This window comes from Ixodes scapularis, unplaced genomic scaffold (assembly GCF_016920785.2).
Source record: "Ixodes scapularis isolate PalLabHiFi unplaced genomic scaffold, ASM1692078v2 PGA_scaffold5__190_contigs__length_132052651, whole genome shotgun sequence".
Classification (NCBI taxonomy): Eukaryota; Metazoa; Arthropoda; class Arachnida; order Ixodida; family Ixodidae; genus Ixodes; species Ixodes scapularis.
This window is the reverse complement of record NW_024609880.1, coordinates 14864717-14885233: the sequence shown is the minus strand read 5'-3', so window position 1 is coordinate 14885233 and position 20517 is coordinate 14864717. Positions and strand designations below refer to the sequence as shown.

General features: G+C 45.1%; 1 protein-coding gene and 2 pseudogenes across 1 annotated transcript; 1 reads left to right on the top strand and 2 right to left on the bottom strand.

Moving 5' to 3' along the window:
- Positions 1-236: 236 nt before the first annotated feature.
- LOC115310637 lies at positions 237-2450 on the bottom strand. Its single transcript, XM_040222561.3, has 3 exons — positions 2333-2450; positions 2043-2218; positions 237-1598 (listed from the first exon to the last, which is right to left on the bottom strand). The coding sequence occupies exons 1-3, from the start codon at positions 2448-2450 to the stop codon at positions 555-557; spliced, it is 1338 nt and encodes a 445-aa protein (XP_040078495.3). The 3' UTR covers positions 237-554.
- A 9492-nt stretch (positions 2451-11942) lies between these two features.
- On the top strand, positions 11943-14618 carry LOC120850150 (annotated as a pseudogene).
- Positions 14619-18319: 3701 nt separating this feature from the next.
- On the bottom strand, positions 18320-19738 carry LOC121838045 (annotated as a pseudogene).
- Between the last annotated feature and the right edge of the window lie 779 nt (positions 19739-20517).

Genomic DNA, 20517 nt, shown 5'->3' with positions numbered 1-20517 from the left:
CTAACCCATAGTGCCAGATGGCATGCTGTTTTCTCGGTACCTTTGTTTCCAGGCCAAGATGTTAATATTCTCTTCGTATAAATGTACTATGTGATGCCTATTTTTCCATACGGCCTATAACCTCATGTAAATAGCGGTTGAAAATCAGCCGTTAATAAATACATGTTTTCAATGGCTGTATATCTACTCTCATTCATCAACGCTCCTGCGAAGTACACATTTTTATTATAGTACTCAACATTACAAGAACAACAAAGGACATAATTAAAGGGATGTGAAACATAAATGTAAGCAAAAGAAACAAGTCACAGAAGTAGCCCTACAGCCCAACATGCACCACCATCTCCACTTTAGCATTTAAAGAGGACTGCACTGAAAAAGAAATTCCTGGCAGACTTCGACATTACACCATTAGCACAAAGATATGCGATAGAAGCCACATACATGTTCAAAACCATCACAAAGAAAAATAACTGAGTACCCTTTTTCACCCTGAAGTCACAAATCCTAGGTGCCGGTTGCCTAAGAATGTAATGAGGTTCTGTTCTGTTGAATTATTTCGTAAGGATTGGTGGCTGAAGATTCACCAGTACACAGCAGATGCGCACAATGTCGGTCATGCTAGAAGTAAGTTCAGTGGGGACTCTGTTGTTCAGAACATTGAAAATCTTTATCCTCTGAATAGCTCTCTCAATGTGAATTTGCACCTTGGCAACTTGGTATGTCATCTCCATTTCAGCAGACGTAAACTGCAACTGGCCTTTTGAGAAGGGGGGAAACACCATGACTTCATGCTTGCTCTCAACTGGTGCTTTCATCCCCGGGAACCCTTTATCTGCAAGTACTACATCTCCTGGTTCTATACGCTCTAAGAACCCCGAGTCAATAGTTATGTAGGTGTCCGAGCTCCGGCCCCCATACGCCTGTGAGACAAATGAAACGGTTCCGTTGGGAAGAATGGCTATGAGAAACTTCAGTGTGTGACAGCCCTTGTAATTTGAGAACAGTGCCCGCTGCTGTTCTAAAGTCGCTGGAGTCTCCGTCCTCACCTCGGTGCAGTCAATTATGTAGCGGCACTTTGGGTAGTGTGCTTTGAAGCACTCCGGCATAGTTGCCTGCACCAAGGAAGAGGACGGATTTGGGATCCAGGAGCTTGTGGCACTGGCCAGGTTCTTTAAAACAAAAAAAAAGATGCGGCTTGCTGTTGTCCTGTGCACACCGAACAGCACCCCAAGGCTCGTAAATGAAATCCCGAGCTTCAGTTTTAAAAGAAATATGAGCAGTTTGTTTTCAATGGAGATGTCATTCTCTCTCACAACAATAGAACTGAGTAAATGGAGCAACAAAGCAAAGACACTCGTGCTCACTGAGCAGAGCTCCTCAAGAGCACCAGACTTTCCTACTAAAGAGTCATAACCAGCAAAGATGCAGCTCCGTCGGTCAGGCCCCACAGCTGTTGATGCGCATTCTGTAGCTGCTTCGATGGCGACGCTTGTCATGATAGCGTGGGTGACCTGAGTGGAAGCATCCCTATCTGATGTCACGGACAAGAAGAGGTTGCAGGGTCCAACTTCGTCAACTCGTTCTGTCTGTGTGAACTGTGAAAACACCATATGCATGTATCAGTGGTCTACTGTTTCCACTGTTTCGCAGACAATCTGCTCTAACTAATTAGAAAAACTCCTACATAATCAGACACAAAATGAATAGTGCAACCACTCTGTTTGCATGAAATGCATATGTCACTTGCTGGTAGTTTCCTATTTACAAAGCAATCTTGTAATTCAGACAACATTCAACAAAACAATGTTTCTGGTAAGTTGGGAGGGAACAGGTCACCTTGTCGTGTTTACAGCAGTTCAGGAGTGATTAGATCCATAAGGCAATATAGTTTTATCAATATAGTTTGATGGCACTACCACAAAAAACTTTTCGGTATTGTCCGAATAACTCGTCTGCTTCATGTGACAGGGCAATCGTAGAACAAAATTAATTTGTGAAAGTCGGAAGTCCAGAAAAACATATCGGACAAACTGGCTCACCGCATTCACAGCATGCATAGAATCTCCCTCTTGCAGTGGTGGTTCAACACTGGTGGCCTGGTCGTCCTCACTGGTTGAGTGATCGGCTACAGTGGTCGAGGGCCCGGCATCTTCCGTACTTGAGGATGCAGGTGTTGAAGGGCTACCCGATTGTGTCCTGCTCCCTTTTTTGCCAGCTGCGAGAAGAAATAAAAACACCGTGTTTCGGGATGTGATATTAGACCTTACAAACAAAGGTAAAAAAAATTTTCATCTTGCCTGGGCTCAAGTTGGGCAAGTTTGAAACTTGCAGCTAATTAAGTCTAGCCGATAAAATTCCATCGCTATCTTCGGGAGGCAAGAAACAAAACGTAAGCTCTTCACGTCCTCCACGACTTTCAATGCATTAAGAGAGCCCCCCACTGTCATCTCCCCCACTCACGTCAATAGCCTCCCGCAACACATGTCACACTCCATCCCTTGCGACATTTGCATCTTCACTCATTTGACTCTCCAATATGTGCCGAATAACTTCATCTTTTTGAAGCGACGTGACATGTACAATTCTGAGCTCGGCACACTTTTCCCTCAGCTGCGCTTTGCTGAGAGCGGACAACGTGGCATGCAAAATTTCATCCATGGTTGTCGCTCATCCAAAATGCCTTGCGTTGCTGAGGTGTGTTGTAGTTCGTTCACACCTTTCGCACTTGAATGTTTGTCCACGAAGGTTGCCACTCGTCTGGCCAGCCTCCGATGCCCGGGTCCCGCGTCGTCGGTTGGTCACGCCGCACTCTCCCGAAGCTGCTCGCTTCGTGCAGAGACTTTACGTATCCCACCGCTGCCACCATGTAAAGTTTATCGTCTCGTTGTCACGTAACGTGAAGTCGCTCGTTGTCTTCGGGGTCTGTGGTGACGTTGTTGCTGATTGCCAACCAAGGGTCTCTTTGGGCTTCAGCGATGTCGGGATCGTGGAATTTTAGGAGCGATGACTTGGTTTAATATACAGGATAATATACATCATAGTTCAAAGGTCACTCATTCTCAAAACTCGATGGCCTCTGCCATCTTGCTCTGTATATGACACCTCTGCACTTTCTCTACTCGATTCCTCTTCATCGCTCTTGATGGGACTTCGATCTCAACTTGTGCTCATCTATCCCATTCCTCCTGCATCATTCTCAATACGTCTTTTTTCAAGTCTCTTTAGTCGACTCCCCTTCTCAACTCGCACTCTCAGCATAGCTACCCTCATCTCTTCCTCTCTTTCACTCTCTCCCTCTAATACGCATTATCATCTCCAAAGGACGGCTACACAGATGCCGACAAGCAAATTCGAATAACAAGTCAAGTTGGCGCCACCAAAATAAAACGGCCCTTCTCCACCGACTCTGTAGACGTACCAATTATAGACTCCCATAGACGTACGTTGAAGTCGTTAAGATGCCTCTCGGGTCCAGTATAGCCACTTCCTGGTACAACACCGACAGGTCGACGACATGGGATGGGACGTGCCATCAACGGCACAATGCACATACGCAAACCGACTTTGGAATTAGGGATGAGCCGAGGCACCGCCTTGCTGTCCCCCAACTTTTCACGGCCATGCAGCCCCGCCGGGCAGCCACTACAAAGGGGACTCCTAACGAAAGCCAGGCGTCTGTCTCGAACCAAAGAAACTCGCTACAGTCCTGCGACTCTGAGGTTCCAGCATGTTACGCAGGTTGCATACAAAATTACGCTACGGTTTCTACAATGCGTCTTGCCTTTGAAAAACAGTAATTAAAGTCCCTTTGTGCTGGTGTCAAAACCGTACCATGGGGGAATGGCTTCCTTGAGTTTGGAGTCGACGGGAACGCCTGGTCGCACAGCACGATGGGTGGCACAGCAGTCCCTTTCACGACTAGGGGCGTATGTGCCTGGAGCCCGCTGTTTCCCTTTCCCTCCATCTACCCTTTTCGTTGATGTCCCATTTTCAACTCTTGAGGAGTATGGTCAATCAGTCGTGGGTATACCCCCGCAAAACACCCAACAGTTTCGAGATACTACTCTACCAGCTGCGCGTCGGTTATCCCCGATTTGAAGAACAAAAGGGAACTGTCATACATATATGCCCTTGTTGATAATAGAAAAAATACTGAAGTCATGCATGGACTGATCATGGTCGACTTGTAGCTTACCATCCCTTATAATTGTGGTAGTCACAATCATGGTCCTTCGGTGGTGACACAACAAGGTGACAACCGTTTAGGGCGTTGATGATGCTTGGAAAGCCACACACCGCCTCAAACTTCAGCATGTTGTTCTGCAGCTCACTCTTGCGCACCGTAGCTGCCATGAACTGCTCCAAGTTGGCGACGACTGTTCCCCAGAACTCGCAGTGAATTCCGTTTACAGTTGAGCGATGGGCTCCAAAAAGGTGGGCGATAGCTCTGTCCTCGGCAGTAGAACAGAGTTTGTACGGGCCTATTGCCACATGCTTCTCAATGCTGATAGGTTTTTGCATGCTCGTGTCTTGTCTTCCCATCACTGTACGACGCACGTCACCGAGGTATCGATAGGTACACGGCAGCACCTGGAAGCACGCTTTAAAGTTCCTGTCACCAAGGTGCGGCAAGGTGGCCTCGAACCATCTTTCACCTTTCTCGTAGCTCCAAAGTTTGCTCTCAATTCGCTCTATGCCCTGCAAGGCAAGAGCTACAATTGTGAAGGAATTTGCAAGGAACACCATCTTCAGAGCTTTGCTTTCGCTCCTCATGGAGTCTAGCTCTATCTTCATGACAAGGGACTGCTGCAAACGTGCCTGCATGGGGCAGATTGCTTCTAGACAACTAACGTCCATCGTCGATTGTTCACTCCGAGGAAATTAAAGACTCGGCGCGAGCCCAGGAAGGAAACAATCTAGGAAGAGGAACGAAGCAGAACAACGAGGAACAGCTCGCACAACACAAGGTACAGCCGACTGCAGCATGCGGCAGCGTGGTTGCCAGATGTACTTAACATTTCTGCCAAATACAATTGTAAATTTGGATAGTACAAGAAATACTCTTATTTTTATATACTATGCATTTAAAACTTCTTATAACAATTAAAAGTACCACATAATAATATTTACAAAAATGAAAAAAATATTATAATATTTTAGTTCTGGTTTCATCTGTTCGTAGACGACCCTAAAGTAGTAAACATCGCTGATAAATGTCATTTTGTCGATCGTGTGGCAGCATCTCCTTTAGAGAAAAAGGCCTTTAGTAGAAACAACATTTAGAGGAAAGGACGCTTAGGGCGTCGTTTGACACAGGTATTACTTTGCTTAATTTGAGAGGTTGAACCAAATCATTTCGAGGATGGCTCAGAATGGTAAGCAAGTGCAGATGCTGTAAACTATGCATGCTAGCAATTTCTTGTGATCTGCGAGCTGACTAGCTGCCGCGGCGACCACGAGCAGACGAAATGATTTGGTTCGACGGCACACAACGTGAACCATCATTTAAGTTCAAGATGACAGAGATACACCACCTACCTTTGCGGTCGCTCAGACACTTTTTACTCTGTCTAGCTTTGCAGGTCTTGAAATTCTGATCGGTACATGTTACGCCAACCGTCTTGTTTACATCAGTCGTGCACCAGAAACAGGAGCCGTCATAATTTTGCACGCTGCAGAATGTTGCATGTTTACTAGAAGATGGTGCTGCCGGTCAAATGCAGTCATCAACATCGTTTACACGGTTGCCCCAGTTTAACGGTTCGCTAAGATACGTTAAATTTCGTGTACGGTTTGACAGGACGAACCAGCTGCACCCAGTGTTCATGATTTCAGTATTGTGTGTTCCAAAAACGAGTCACTGAAACTTCCTCTTGTTTTCTGTGCCTCCCAAACCTGTGCCAACATTGTCGTTGTCTGTCTCGAATTCTACAACTAACCTCCTTCTGACTTTCTGTCTGGCCAACACTGCCCTCATTTGATAAACAGCATGAAGGTTTGTGATCTAAGAAACAGAATGTAGTAACATTGGAGTTAAAATTCTATTCATTTATTTATTCCCATCATACATATAGGTGACAGAGACAGAGAGAAAAAGCTGCAAAAGCTGATAATTCAAGCAGAATCTCGTATTACAACTGGGAATAGACCATTCGTGTCTATTATCTGCCTACTACTCAGTAAAGAATTGTCATGCAAGCTAGAAACATATACAGTTTGTCTTTACGATTCTGACCATGCCACAAATCACTTGCCCAATTATCCGTTCTGCTAAATTAACTTGCCTTGTTTGATCCATTTTTTGGCATTGTAGGAGGTCATGGCTCGGATAGAAAAGATTACACAGACGGCAGTGTGCACATGACCGATATAATTGAGATGTGAGAGCTGCTTTGCCACCATCAATTTTTTGTTTCCGACATGAGTTGGTGCTGAATGGTAGAGGTCCTTGATTGTTTTTTTGACATACAAGCCAATTCATTAAAATTTCATGAAAAGAAACACTGCCAACAGTTTTTTTTTTATTCCTGCAAACTGAAGGAATTTTTAAGATGTTTATTTTTATTTCAAAATACTTTCGGGCCCCATCTGGGACTACTATAATTTAAGTCGTATTGTATACAGTTTCTATACAAAAGCAACACAAACTTAAACAAGGAAAGTACTAAGATTTGAAAACACACACACACACACATATATATATATATCAAAATTTGAGCCGCCCTTTTATTTTTACAATTACAAAACAAATGCAATTCGAAACAAACTGCGAACTACTAGATCTATCTCAATGACTCCAAGCAAAGTGCTAGCAGATGTTGTTTGTTAGCGCATTCAGTTCTTGGCCTATAGTCGGTAACAGGTTCGAGACATCCATTCCAATGTTCGGTCTCAAGCTCATGACTGTGAAGCAATTATAGCGGGTTACGAGTTAGCCAGAATGCAGCACATGTGAAACACGTCGCTCATTACAGGAATAAGGGAGATTGGCACCCGAGTGTTCAGAATATTGTACACTTTGATTTATTGAATCATCCTCTCCACATGAATGCAAACCTGAGCAATCTTGTATATGTCCTGTACCTCTTGGCGACTGAACTGCCCATTCCCTGAATAAAAGGGAGGCATGGCAGGCACAGCATTATTGTTTTCTACACCAGCCTTAATACCAGGGAAGCCCTTGTCTTGTCTGCCAGTATTACATCGCCTGGCTTAACCAAGTTAAAAAACAAAACTGAATCCACAGCAATGTGCAGGTCGAAGCAGCGTCCGCCATAGTCCTTGGAAAGAATATATATATATATATATATATATAGGCAAAAGTAACGTGTGCAGACACAGCAGTTGCCAAATGATAAAAACAAAAAAAGATCCCGTAAGGGCACCCTCCCCCAAGAGATCGCCCATCCCTTTGTTCTGGCTAAATATCTGTAACATAAAAATTCCGAAACATCGCCCACCCCCCGATTTCCGTTGGACATCAAGCGATGTCCGACGGGAATCGCGCATCAGCGGCGCGATCGGCGGTACCAGTGTGTCCGATTAGCGAGTTCATAGCGGATTCCCGCCATTTTGTTTGCGATCTGTATGCGATATCGGCTCGCGTAACACGCTAGTTGTTCCCGCAAGAATATTGCATCATGAAATGCGAATCTGCTGCATCCGCATCTGTAATATCCGTTCCCGTGAGATACGAGTTCTCGGCGGGTTTCCGCGAGTTATTTGCACCGTGAAATGCGAACCTGCTGCGTCGGCCACTTGCGGTATCCTTTCTCGTGACAAAGGAGTTTGTAGCGAAATCCCGCGTGTTTCTCGCACCGTGAAACGCGAATTCGCCGTGTCCGCGATCTGCGGTATCAGTTCCTGCAGCACGTGGTTTGTAGCGAGGGCCCCGGCGCTGCTTATCGTTAATTTTTGATAAAGTTTTGCTGTGGCATCTGCAAAGATAGCCCAACCCATGTTTTTCACCATTTATCTCTTCATTTTGGGTGAGCGGCCTTAAGGGATTTTACGGTATATAATTTAATGATGAATTAAAAAAAAGAGTAAAGTGCCAAAAAAAAATCTTGTATTGGTTTACAAGAACAATCAAAATTAGACACATGACCTCTAGATGCACGAAGAATACACTTAAAAATGACAGAATAAAAGTCAAAGTTAAACACAAGAACTTACAAGAATAAGTTTACAAATAGAACAAAGAATTAAAACTAAAAATGAGAAAGGGGCCTGACATCCGTAAGGGTTTCTTTTGACAGTGGCACTGTCTTCTTCAGGACGTAAGTCCGCATGGCGCAGTTGGTTGGTTTTATACAAGATCTAAAGGGAAAGTGTTGTTAACGCGAAAATTCGAAGGGGCTTTTGGGAAGGGAAGCAGGGAGGGATCCCAAGGTCGAGTTCACTTCTTTCACAGTGAGGGATGACAGTTGTAGATGTTTGGAGGTGCAGTCAGGCAGCAAAGTAGTGAAGCCACTCTAGTATGGTACTGCCTGGTGCTCAACCTGCCTTTTTGTTATTCCTGCCACAACACTGCTGCTGTATTTACTCCAAAGCAACGTAAAGGGCTCTTCAAATGGGGGCATTTTCTGCCATTTGTGGCATTGGCCGTAATTGAAGTGAAGACTTTTTTTACGCTCTACATCCACCTTCGTAATTCTTTTTGCCGGGGGAAGGCATGCTACCAGAGGGAAGTTTTTCTCCCATCAAAAAGAATGTATGAGAGCAGATGGGAGGCGTAGGAAAAACTCCACTGGCACAGCAAATGCCACAAACGGCTGAAAACATGCCGTTTGGACAGCCCTTAGTACGCAGGTTGGGCACTGTTTTGATGGCTCACCCTTTCAAAACCATCAGATGCTCAGCAAAGGCGCATAATCTAGCCTGTGGCTTGTAGGTAACTAGGTGATAGACCGCGCACAAATACACAGAATGTTTAATGCTTTTATAACTCATAGGTATCTGCTTTCGGGAGAAGGTCCACCAGTCTGTGATCAGTGTGGTGACAGGTTCACTGTTTTGCATATCTTGTGGTAAAATTGGTCTTTTCCAAATATGTTTTACCAAAAATGTTTGATTTAAATCAACATGGTAAAATTGATGTGATTAAAATCACGATTTAACTCACAATTTCAATCGACTTGATTTTTTTCTCCACTCTGACTGAAACCGTAACCGTTTAGGAGCTGAAGTTGTTTGGTAACCATAATCGGAGCGGAACCGAAACTTTCATTTATGGTGAACCAGAGCCGAAACCAAAAACCACAAAAGGTGATACGGTAACCGACATATTATACCGGTTTGACGCAGTTTTCCAAAATAACATAGAATTGATTGCAGTGCGACTTTCCAACTGCACACCACATTTGCAGCGTGCGACAGTGAGTTTTGCTCGTTGTAAACAATCTCGGAAGAATTGGACATTCATTTGCCGTGACTAAGCAATTCGAACGCACTAGTTCCTCAATCACTGACACAATGATATAAAAAGGTATCATTAATGTATTCTATGCATGTTCCGTTGTAGTACATTTCTGAGCACGAACTATATGCTCAGTGCAGCAGAGGGTAAGAAGAAGCAAAACTTCTTTGCTTGTGGAGAATGTCTGGCGGTGCTTGTGGATGCCCCCCTCTCCAACTTGAAATAGATGTGGCAAAGGGCACAATATTCTTTTTTGTGCCTTGATTCCTCTTGCTGCTCTCATCCGTACAGCCATGCCCTGTGTAGCCTGAGCTTGCTGCTTCATCAACCTTCCAATGTACTGCACCCTACATGGCTTTACACTCCTGCTTTGCGGGCCATGCAAGTGCATCCTGTTGTCACAACCTGGCCTTCCTTCCTTGGCACGAACCCAAACCTGACTCTGCTTTCTGCTCGACTGCGAGCCTTGTACGCTGCCCTTTAAAAGCACCAGGTCTCTGTCGATCTCATGAATGAGAACTTCTTTAGCTGGTGTGTTTTACTCCAATTGTATATCCTAGAAGTGTAGGGATTAAAAATACGAACCTCTTCATTTTCTTGCTGAGGGTTAGAGTTTTGGTGCTCCATGCTGCGTGGTTCGCTTGTTTTGGCTGCCTTTGTACAGTCTGGTGGGCGTCCTTGATTTTTGGGTTGGCTAGTGGATGGCTGCTCCAGGTCCCTGAAGTTTCCAAAGTAATCTGGCTCAGGGCATCGGTCTCCTAGTGCTAGTCTTCCCAGCTCCAGCCGATCTTCTGGTAATCTCCAAATCTTTCAAGGACCAGTGCTTGATGTTTACAGAATCCTCCTGACTGGCCCACTCGACACGTGCAGAGGCCCACGTCCTTCCACACACGGTAGGCGATGTCCTGCCGCTCTGCATGGGGCACTTGGAAGGTATGCTGGTCAAGTTTTTTTATGCCGTCGCCAGCTTCAGGGGGCATTCTTTCGCGCAACTTGTCGTACAGGAACAGCTGCACGATTGTTGGCATGCTTCAACAGCCGCCCCTTGAGGTACTGCCCCCACACAGTTGCAACCATGTCCACAAGAGCCACTGCATTGTACCCCCTCTGCCTCCCAAGGATACTTGGGGGACTCGAATGGAGGCCTCCGCGAAATTTTCGTATTATGTCCATGGTCATAATTACAGCACGGAAAAGGAGGATTGGTAACAAGTACATGAAGATTTCTCGCCGAGTAACCTTCAGATGAGTTCACGATGCAGGGAACACATTAACTTGTATAGCAAAGAAAATAATGTGCTACACTAATGGATCATTTAGCAAATCAGTACTTGCCCTCTCGGCATGAAAAAGGGAGCCATGAAACCTGGAGATCTGTGCTGCTTCATCGTCTAGAGAAAGCAGGCCTCGATGGGAAAATGAAATGATTTATGAAGCGGCCTTTTTTTTTCACAGCTGTCTTTACTTAAAATTCGTGGAACAATAATACTTAAAGAAAAGGTGTGCTCTATTGGCTGGAGCTATTCATGTGAAAAGACATTTTGCTTCTTATTTTTAGGGACCTTAAGTGTGGCAAGGCACAACAGTGTTCGCTGGGCACCATGTCGTCCTCTCTGTAATTTCTTTTATTGAAAATTAGACGTGAGTTTGTATGAAGTTTTATACATGTACCGTAAAATCCCGAGAGATGCCCCACCCCGGATAGATAGCCCACCCCAATTTCTGGATTGATTTGCTATATTCTTTTAAACACAAAAAAATAGCCCACTACTAGTAATAGTAGTTTTGTGTATACCCTAAAAACCCAAATATAATACGAGTCTTTTTTTTCAAATTTTGCTGTGTAAAATTTGCGGCTTGTATTATGCGCGGGTCCTAACAATTTTCAGTTTCGATGAGGCGCGATCTAGCGCTGTTTGACGTAGTTTCGGTTTCGAAGCAATAAGGCGCTCAAAAAAGCTATCATCATTAAAATCACAATGTTCGAGGCACCACCATCCGTCAACAGTGAGGCTCGGCAATGGCGTCGGCGCAAAGACGATAATCGACCGCCTTAAAAAAAAAAAGTCCTTTTGGTTGTGAAAGGCATCGGCAACAGGGCAGCCGGACGACAATTCGCCGTAAATGAGGGCAGCATCCGCAGATGGAGACAACAAAAGCAGGCTCTGTCTGCGTGCAACGGAACGAGAAGAAGCTTTAGGAGCCCGAAGAATGGCGTTTTCGCCGACGTCGAGGCAAGTCTCAGCGACTTTGTAAAAGAGCAACGTGAATGGCACTTCGCCCTAACTTTGTAAAAGAAGAACGTGAACGGCACCTCGCTGTAAACACCGAGCTGCTGCATGAGAACTTTGGCGAGCCGACATTGGGTTACTCGCTTTATGCGCCGTGCCAAGATTTCACTGCGTCGGCGCTTGCTCGTTGCTCGTTCTTTCAAGTGCGGGATTTCAAATGCGCTCGCCGGCACTGAAGACTACTTACTGCCTTGGGGAGGAGGCGTCGGACAAGGAGTCTGACGAACGTGATGACAGTGATTGAGGGTCAGTTTTGACGCAAATAAGGAATATTTTCGTAGTCCTGATTTTGTTTAGTTTTATATGAGGATAAATTTTTTTCGCAGTCCTCAAATTATGTTTTGTATTATTCGCGGGTTTTCACGGTACTCTTCTACTGGTCCGTCGTTCGTTTGCGCTGTATTCTCGTTCCAACAAGCTTCGAAGGGACACAACCTAAAAATAGCAATTTTTTAAAACTTTTCTTGGTTGTACACTGAAAGTTAGCCCCTCTTCATATTTTCACCCGATTTGTTCTTAATGTTAGGTGGGCTATCTCTCGGGATTTTATGGTAAGTGTTTATCAGGCATGTATTAGATATGTAAAGGAATTATGATACAGTACACTGTTCATCTTTTGAACCAGCAAAATTTTTTTTTTTCTTGCATGCTTGATTGAGGGTTGTGGGTGCACTCACGGTTCATTTAATTTTTTCGGCCCACACTGGTGGTGCTGGTGTTTGTAAAATCATTCATGTGTTTAGTTATTCAACTAACCTTTAAATTATCTACGTGGTGCAGGTAGCAAGATCGCCTGTCAGGTGGAAAGCGGCCGCCTGTGGCCATCACCTACAAAAATTGGCATTGAAGATTAAGTGACATTACTGGGATTCATCACTGTACTGCTCTTGTTATTGTAACTGTCATTATCAATATGAGCCACATTACCTGGTGATTCACGTTCCACTCTGCCATCGGTGGTGTCTAGTGCCTCATCTTCTGCCTTCTTCAGTGCTCTCAGGGCCAATTGTCGTATGTTGCTTTCAAGAAGAAAAGGAAATGTTAATGCCAGTCTTTTTTATGTCTGTAGCTCTTCATGATGACCTTTACCTTAGAAATAAAGCAATAATCGCCGTAAATCGGGGGTGGCCAGGCTCGCCCGGCTTATGAGCTGCAAACAAAACCAGGAAACTTGTAAGATCTGCGGGCGGGGGCGGGGTTATGAATGACGTCAACTCGGGCTTCCGTGACTTTCAACCAGAAACGATAGGGAACATCCGTTATCTAAAAGGGACAAGTATCACCGGCGAGTGACAAAGGCCGCGAGACTGAACATTTCCTTGACCCCAAGCCAAAGTGCACGCATGGTTTGACAGTCCATGGCCTTGATGCCTTTCCCCCTAGGGTCCGGCCAACTCCCTCGAACAATGAAAGAAACAGGATCTGTGGAAACATATGAGTGAAAAGCGGTTCGACTGTACGTATGGGGGCACAAGGCTTCCAAACTGCAAGCTGTTCTTTATTCTGAAATCCTTGGGAAATGCGGAAAGGGCGGAAGGGGAGGGGGGGGGTTGCACTTGGACCTCGAGTTGTACTTGGACCAGCAAAGAGCCGCATCCGGCTCGCGAGCCACGGTTTGGCCACCCCTGGCCGAAATAATATTATTGTCAGACATTTGATAAAAAACAAATTGGAGCAGAAGTTCTAGGGGGTTTCTGTCTAAAACCAATGAAGGGCGTCAGCATGCCCAACAAACGACAGAGGGAAACGTTTTACCAACATCGGATCTTTAACCTCTTAAACTGCACAGCGCAGTTTAGTCCCGAGGTCGAGCGTCGCGCGCAAGTAGATAAGAAGGAGAGGCGGAGAAGCCCTCGCCTAAGCAAAGGGCACATAATGAAGGCATACTGCCCTGACCTCCTCCTCCTCGCACTTTGGAAAGAGAAGCGAGAAACCCTCGAAACGAAAAAGCACACTTTTCTATCCTGGTGCAGCGAGGTTGCAAATGCATGGGCAGCGTGGGCAAACAAAACAGCTTGCAAAATGCGGGAAAAAATAAAAAAAACAACACGGAAGCAAGAAAAAAAAACATGGAGAGGAGCATTTTTTTTCTTTGCACATCGCAGTTCGGTTTTTAAGTCGCACGCCGCGCGCAAAGAGATAAGAAGTGACGTTGATTTTTCGGGATAGATTGTCCGTTCATTATGCGAGTATATACGGACGCAAAAATTTTACTTTGTGTAATGAATGCCCTCCCCCCAACTTTGCATCGATTTTTCGGAAAAAAAGTGTGTTCATTCTGCGAGTAAATACGGTAAACAGAAAAATCTTTAGCTTGCCCTTGTTTCTTAAAATCCAGGAACAACAGGCTATCCCCTCCACACATACAGCAAAAAGGAGTGGGAGAAGGTTTCAAGCATGCTCAACCCAAGCTTCAAAGGAAATGAGAACACCCGGTATGGGGCCTAAACGGAGCCACTAGCAAGGTACCGGTATATCAGGGACACTGACCACACAGTTGTGACCTGTGGGCTTTTGGTGAGCACAGAAAATCCCTGGCTGGGATGCTTGCCAGACGGCATTGTAATGTTTGACGATGTACCCAGCCGGCTTGCTTCTCGAAATTAAGTGCCTCACTCAGGGAAAGGTTGGGGGAGCCCGGGAATCCGCCACCTCTTGCAAAGCTCTTGAAAAAGTCTGAAATGCCTTTAGGCTAAAGAAAAAGCACACTTTATATGAACAGGTGCAGCTCGGCATGACACTGCTGAACGTTGATTCTTGTGACTTCGTCATCTATGCAAGTGTGGATGACTCCATAGAAACTATTAATGTTCCCTTTGACGAAGACTTCACATGGGGCATGCTCAAGCACCTTAAAACTTTACTTTAAGTATGTCCTGCCAGTGTTATCTTCCGAAAACTTCTAGTAATGGCTGCACTGGTATTCAATTATAAAGGGGCAAAACCATGACACTTTTACATTGTGGTGATTATATCGCGCCACGCGCAGGCGCACCTGCCCGACGGACCTGGCCTAGCCTGCCAACCGGATATGTCCGTCCTTCTCCTGCACGGGCGAATTCCCTTCGCCCACGGACCGCGGTGACTGAGGAATGTGGGGGAGCGGAGGGAAAGGCGGGAAAAGGAGGTGAGGCCGAGAGAGGAAGAGCAGCCTGTGAATGGGTTTCTGGAAGTAAAAGACCAGTTAATGTTGGGACGCAATGCGGTTGGCTGCAGCACAGCCGAACTCGTGTACGGGACAACACTTTGCCTACCCGGCAAATGAGGATCCGCTTGAGCGTGCTGTACGAATCCTCTGCAGGTGGGGAGAACAGCAGGTCGCGGATCTCGCTCGCCGTCGCGGGCGGCAGGCTGCTCACCACGTGGTGGTACTTTGTGAGGTCCGTGGTGATGCGCCTTGCGGCGAACTGTGACTCCACCTGGAGGAACCACAGCTCGCAGTCTGCGGTCGAAAATGAGGGCAACTTGACGTCGACGGCAACACCCATTGGGACGTCGGAGCTGAGTTGCTCAATCATTGTGCGGTTGAGTGTCGCGGGTCACCAATGTTGGGACGCAGCACGGGCGAAGTAATCGCATTGGTGTCCCAAACTTAACTGGTCTTTTATTTTCAAGTACCCATTCCCGGACCGTTCTTCCTATTCGGCCCCACCTCCTTTCCCCGTCTTCTCCTCTGCTCCCCACACTCTTCAGTCACCGCAGTCCGCAGGCAAAGGGAATTCTCCCGCGCGGGAAAAGGGAGGAGGACATATCCGGTTGGCAGGCAAGGCCGGGTCTGTCGGGCAGAAGCGCCTGCGCGTGGCGTGATCTAATCACCACAACATCACTATACTTTACAGAGAGAATCTTTTGCATCCACAAGCGACAAAAAATGTTAGAATTTTCTCTGTATTTTAATATTGTTACTATAGGGGTGCTTCCCACAACCGCATCAAAATTGCAAGCTCCAGAACACTATCGTTAAAGGGGCACTGATACTCCCCAAAATTTATTTTTCATTTTTTTGCCAGGAGATTCGTTATGGCATCAGAAGAATACCCAATCAATATTTTGCTACAGAGTCACATATATTTTTATAAAGTCAAAGAATTCAACTACTCGAAACCGAAACTGGACTGGGGAGAAAGAATAAATATAGAGGGGACAGAGAGGTGGCGGAAGTCACATGGTCGTAATACCTTTCTTTCCCAATCAACGTATTTGCGGCTTTTTAGAAGCCAGAAAAAATGGGTATCATATTTCTTTTCTGTTATTAATATTGTGTATGTGTCTTCGATGACTCACGAGTTTGATCATATTTGGTGGTTTTGTCTAAGCCATAGAAAATGGCACGTAACCATAGAGAAGAAAAGGAGCGAGACTCGGACCGGCCATTTCTCTATCAACGGTTTTCGGGCAGAAAGAAAACGAATTTCGAGCTGCAAATTGTTTTCTGGGTAGTTGGACTGTCATATGTCATGTACTAATAAAAACCTCGGCGAGCATAAGTACCCTGTCAGTGTCCCTTTAAGCATTGTGAAGGGCAGACGAAAGGAAAGCCTTGCCATTGAACTGCTACATGAAAAACTTCTGGATCAGTAGTGTTGCATGTTGGTATACTTGGTGCACATTGTGCCAGTTGAGTCAAATATTTCATCCCAGTAAATAAATGCACTAAATTATCAGTAAGGCAGACAAGAAACATCCAATTTTGTCATACTTTTCAGAGTAACAAGTGTTTAAAGGATTTTTGGTATCCTATTGTATAATGCTAAGCATGTTGCTTGTTTGTTTTTTAGTTAGCTAGTGTACATAAAGTCACCTCGAGTAAGTGCAGCGGCCGTCTTCATGATTGAGAAGTATCTCTTTATTTTTCTGATTCACTTGCTTGCTAGTTTTCCTTATTAAACAAATGCTCCACAGCTTCTTTTATGGTCTCCGATTTGTCTGAGAAGTTTATGGCCACATTTGTTCTTAGGTGAAAATACTGAATACTACATAAATATTTTTTCACAAGGTTTTTCAGCACGAGATTTTCTACTGGCAACACCAACATCATGTCATCCCGACTTGTGATAAGTCACAGTTAAAGAATTATCTTGGGCACTTTTTAGCTGATAATAAGAACTTTGATGGTGAGGAATGAACACACAGCAAAGGACGCATCATTAGCGTACCCCAGAATTCAGAGCACGCCTAGCTAACCAAGGTGCACCACCTCGAGGGCCGCTTTTTTGAGCAAGCTGTCGCAGTGCAATAAATCTTGATATGCCCTTTGTATTTTTGCTCTTTCATCTTTTGGGTGGGTGCTTGCTGGGTATTTTATTGTACAGTAAACAAAAGCAGAGAAAACTGGATGCATTTTTACTTCAGTGAAATTTCAATACAGTAAACCATATTTCTTCTGAGACAAACAGTGACTGCAATTGAAGTGCCAACAAAATTACATTTGGATCCTTATTACTTTATCAAACACAATCCACAAAATTCAACATGCAAGCATGCATTTTCAGGGCGGACTAGAAAGTTGTGAATCATTCTGCAGACAAACATCACGCTCTTGTGAAAGAGGGCTATAAACCAAGAGCAATAAATATGGTATCTTATGTTCCAGATCCCCCAAACCACCATTATAGGCTTTGTTGTCAATTGAAGGACTACGCAGAGGTATTACTGAGTGATAACAGTGGGCCAGTAATGATGAATGTTTAGCAACCAAGCCGAGGTTTATCAAATTCAAATTGATTCGACTGTCACTTGTGAAACACTAACCCAAGAAGTATTGTTTTAGGAGGCCGGTCATGCGCTTGGACAAAACTGTGTTTTTAACGGATATACATGGAAGAATTGGTAATGGAGATAAGTGTGTCTGCATCCTGAAGTGGCTTTCACCGACTTATTTTGACCCGTTTGTACTTAAAGGGGCAGTGCAACAATTTTTGTACTTTGTGCGAATGTCGCTTCGAACGAATCCCTGACGTTTGTGACCAATGAAACCCGCGTTTGCTTTTCTCCCCACATAATAAACGTTGCAGAAAAACTTATTTGTGTTGGAAGAATCGAATTATACTTGCAATGATGGTTCTAAAGCACAAGCAGCGTTTACCACCCTCAACTCGCAGTCGCAACAAATGGCCATGTGATCTGGAGCCCATTATATCACGCCAATGTTGATCATAGCCACGCGCTGAGGCTGGCAAAGCACAGGACACACACCGAGTTCCAGACATCGTTAGGGTTCGGCTATTGTCGTCATTGCAGCCATTGGACACGGGCCGCTACCCGAATGCCTGTCTAGCTCTTGATTATAACAAGTCCAAATCGAGCGCTCACACAATGCTCGGGTCCAATCTATGAGCCACATTCAGATATCGTCATTGGGGGATACTGTGATCTCCAAGCTACGTCATCAACTTGTGCGAAGGAGAGATTGAATGAAAATGCTCACTTTTATCCTTGAAATTACACAGCGACAAAGAGGTTTCTTGGTCAATGGCGTTGTATGCGAGTGTACTTGGGTCCCACTAGTGCCAGTAAACTCGTGTAAAGCAAAAGACATTCAAACTGAATATTGTTACCGCCCCTTTAAGACTTGTATATTTAATTTTCATGTTGCTTTCTTTGGTATCTACATGAATCTTTTGTCCGCCAAAATGGGCTTAGACAGATTTGCCAATGTAGCAGCTATACATACTATGTCATCTGCCAGTGGGACCATGCTCTATGGCATTTTCTGAGAGAGAATCTTAAAACTTAATTCTTTGGATTGCCCTTTCAACATGGACTCTTGCTGCTGCTATCTTTTTTGTCCACAAAGCCTCGACTTTAGAGAGCTGCTGCTTTTGTCGAAGAAAAGGTGGTCGTATCACCTCTATGAGGCAGCTCTCGCACACATCTTCGATCAGGAAGCCCTCATCGACCATGACACGGTCGATGCCTGGCAGAAGTTGCGACACAAGGTTACTTCACTGGAATATAGCCTTGTCAGAGGCACGCCCATCATACCATTGGCTTACATGTGTCACTAGCCCTTCAGGTGAGACACCAATCATGTACTTTATTGTATACCCCTTTTTATAGTGTGAATATGTATTTATCCTACATTGGAGGCACCGGTTGCGAGATGCTCATCTCTGTGCAGTTTAAGACGACACGCGGCTTCGCGAAGCCCTCAAAACAGTGCGGCATGTTGTTGAGCTAGGATCTCGTCCTTACATGGCCAGATGATAGCACATCTTAAGATGACAGCTAAGGCCTTTATCGTTGCTTTTATCGTTGTGCTGCATGTTGGTGATATCGTAAACACGTGACTCAGTAGGTCAAAAGACAGGGGGTGTTTTAGAACCATCATTGCAAGTACAATTCCATTCTTCCAACACAAAATGCGGGCTCCTGTCAAAAGCATCTTTTCCTTGAGCACACGTTGCAAGGTATTCAAAACCTTCATACTGCACAAACCTGTAACAGAAAAAATGTTGGCATCATCTAGTAAGCGTGAAAAATGGAACCCGAAGTCTCCCGAAGGTCACTTGGACCACCTTGTCTTCAAAGGTCAAGACAGCGCACCAGCAGACCAAGGCTTCGGCAGCATCCAGTTCCTTCTCGGTGAGAAGTGTGACGCCTTCGCAACTCCCATAGCAGCGTCGCGGTTTCTTTTCTCGTCGCTCGACAGGCGCTCCTGGAGTACAAAGTTTGTTTGCAGCTTTAGTACAGTGATTATTCAGTTTAACATGAATATAGAGAGGCTTGTCTTGATCCATGAGTACCGTATTTACTCTATTCTAAGCCGGCATCGATTCTAGGCCGACCCCGCAAAAACGGCAGGGCCGAAAAAAAAAAAAAAATTCTCGATTCTAGGTCAATTAAAAAGTATAGGAAAAACGCCATAAATTAAACACAGAATGGAATTTATCTGCAATGTACAGTACTATTTCGGTCACTAATCCGACGGCATGTTCACGGTTAATGTCCGCATTTTTCCTGATCATTCGTCGTCCTCACTCGTGTCTTTGTCACTGTCCACTTCCCACAACGCGTGGTCATCCATACCGTCCAGGGCATTCGAGATGCAACACTTTCGGAACGACTTTACTATCAGTTCCGCCGGGATGTCGTCCCATGCGGCCGCGATCCAGCTCGTGGTGCCTTCCTTTCTGCGGTCCTGAGAACGCCATTCTTGTTGCCGCACATGCAAAGAGCTGACCATGCTGCTTTCTCCAGCGACGCACATTTTTTTCGTCCACGCCGAAGTCGCGGTGGGCTTGCAGGTTGGACGAGTGTTCAGCAGCCAAGACAACTTTCCTCTTAAAAGCCGCGGAGTAGCGGCATCGACTGGTCGATGCCATAGCGTCGAGTAGAGACGAACGTTCCGTGCGTTCCGTGGTACACAGCATATCTTCCCGAAGCGATGTAGACAAGATGGCGTCCCGCGGTCATGGCGGAGCCGGATCCTCGTATCTAGGCCGACCCCCGAGTTTCGGATTTAATTTTTTTGGAAAAACTATCGGCCTAGATTTGAGTAAATACAGTAATAGTCGCTCTACTCTGCCTGCAGACATAAGAAAAACGCCTTGATCAATTTAGTGGTCCTATTAATTGACATATATTTAAATGGAGATGCGGAGCACCATAAGATTACAGATGAGGAAAAGAGGAAGTTGTGGCTTAGCTTTTCAGGTCAGTACTTCATCATTAACAGTTTCACTTCTGTGATTGCAGCTAAATCAGGAAACTACATTCTGCTCTATGATAGCTCACAAAAGGACCCGCAAATAAAAATGTCTCCTGCTTTACGAAATGCCCTTTCATTATGTGTGCTATTTTAGT

Coding starts and splice junctions, on each gene's coding strand:
- LOC115310637 (XM_040222561.3), bottom strand. CDS start 2,450: ATGACAGTGGGGGGCTCTCTTAATGCATTGAAAGTCGTGGAGGACGTG. Junction 2,219..2,332: donor TCGGCTAGACTTAATTAGCT/GCAAGTTTCAAA, acceptor TTCTTCTCGCAG/CTGGCAAAAAAGGGAGCAGG. Junction 1,599..2,042: donor CTATGCATGCTGTGAATGCG/GTGAGCCAGTTT, acceptor GTGTTTTCACAG/TTCACACAGACAGAACGAGT.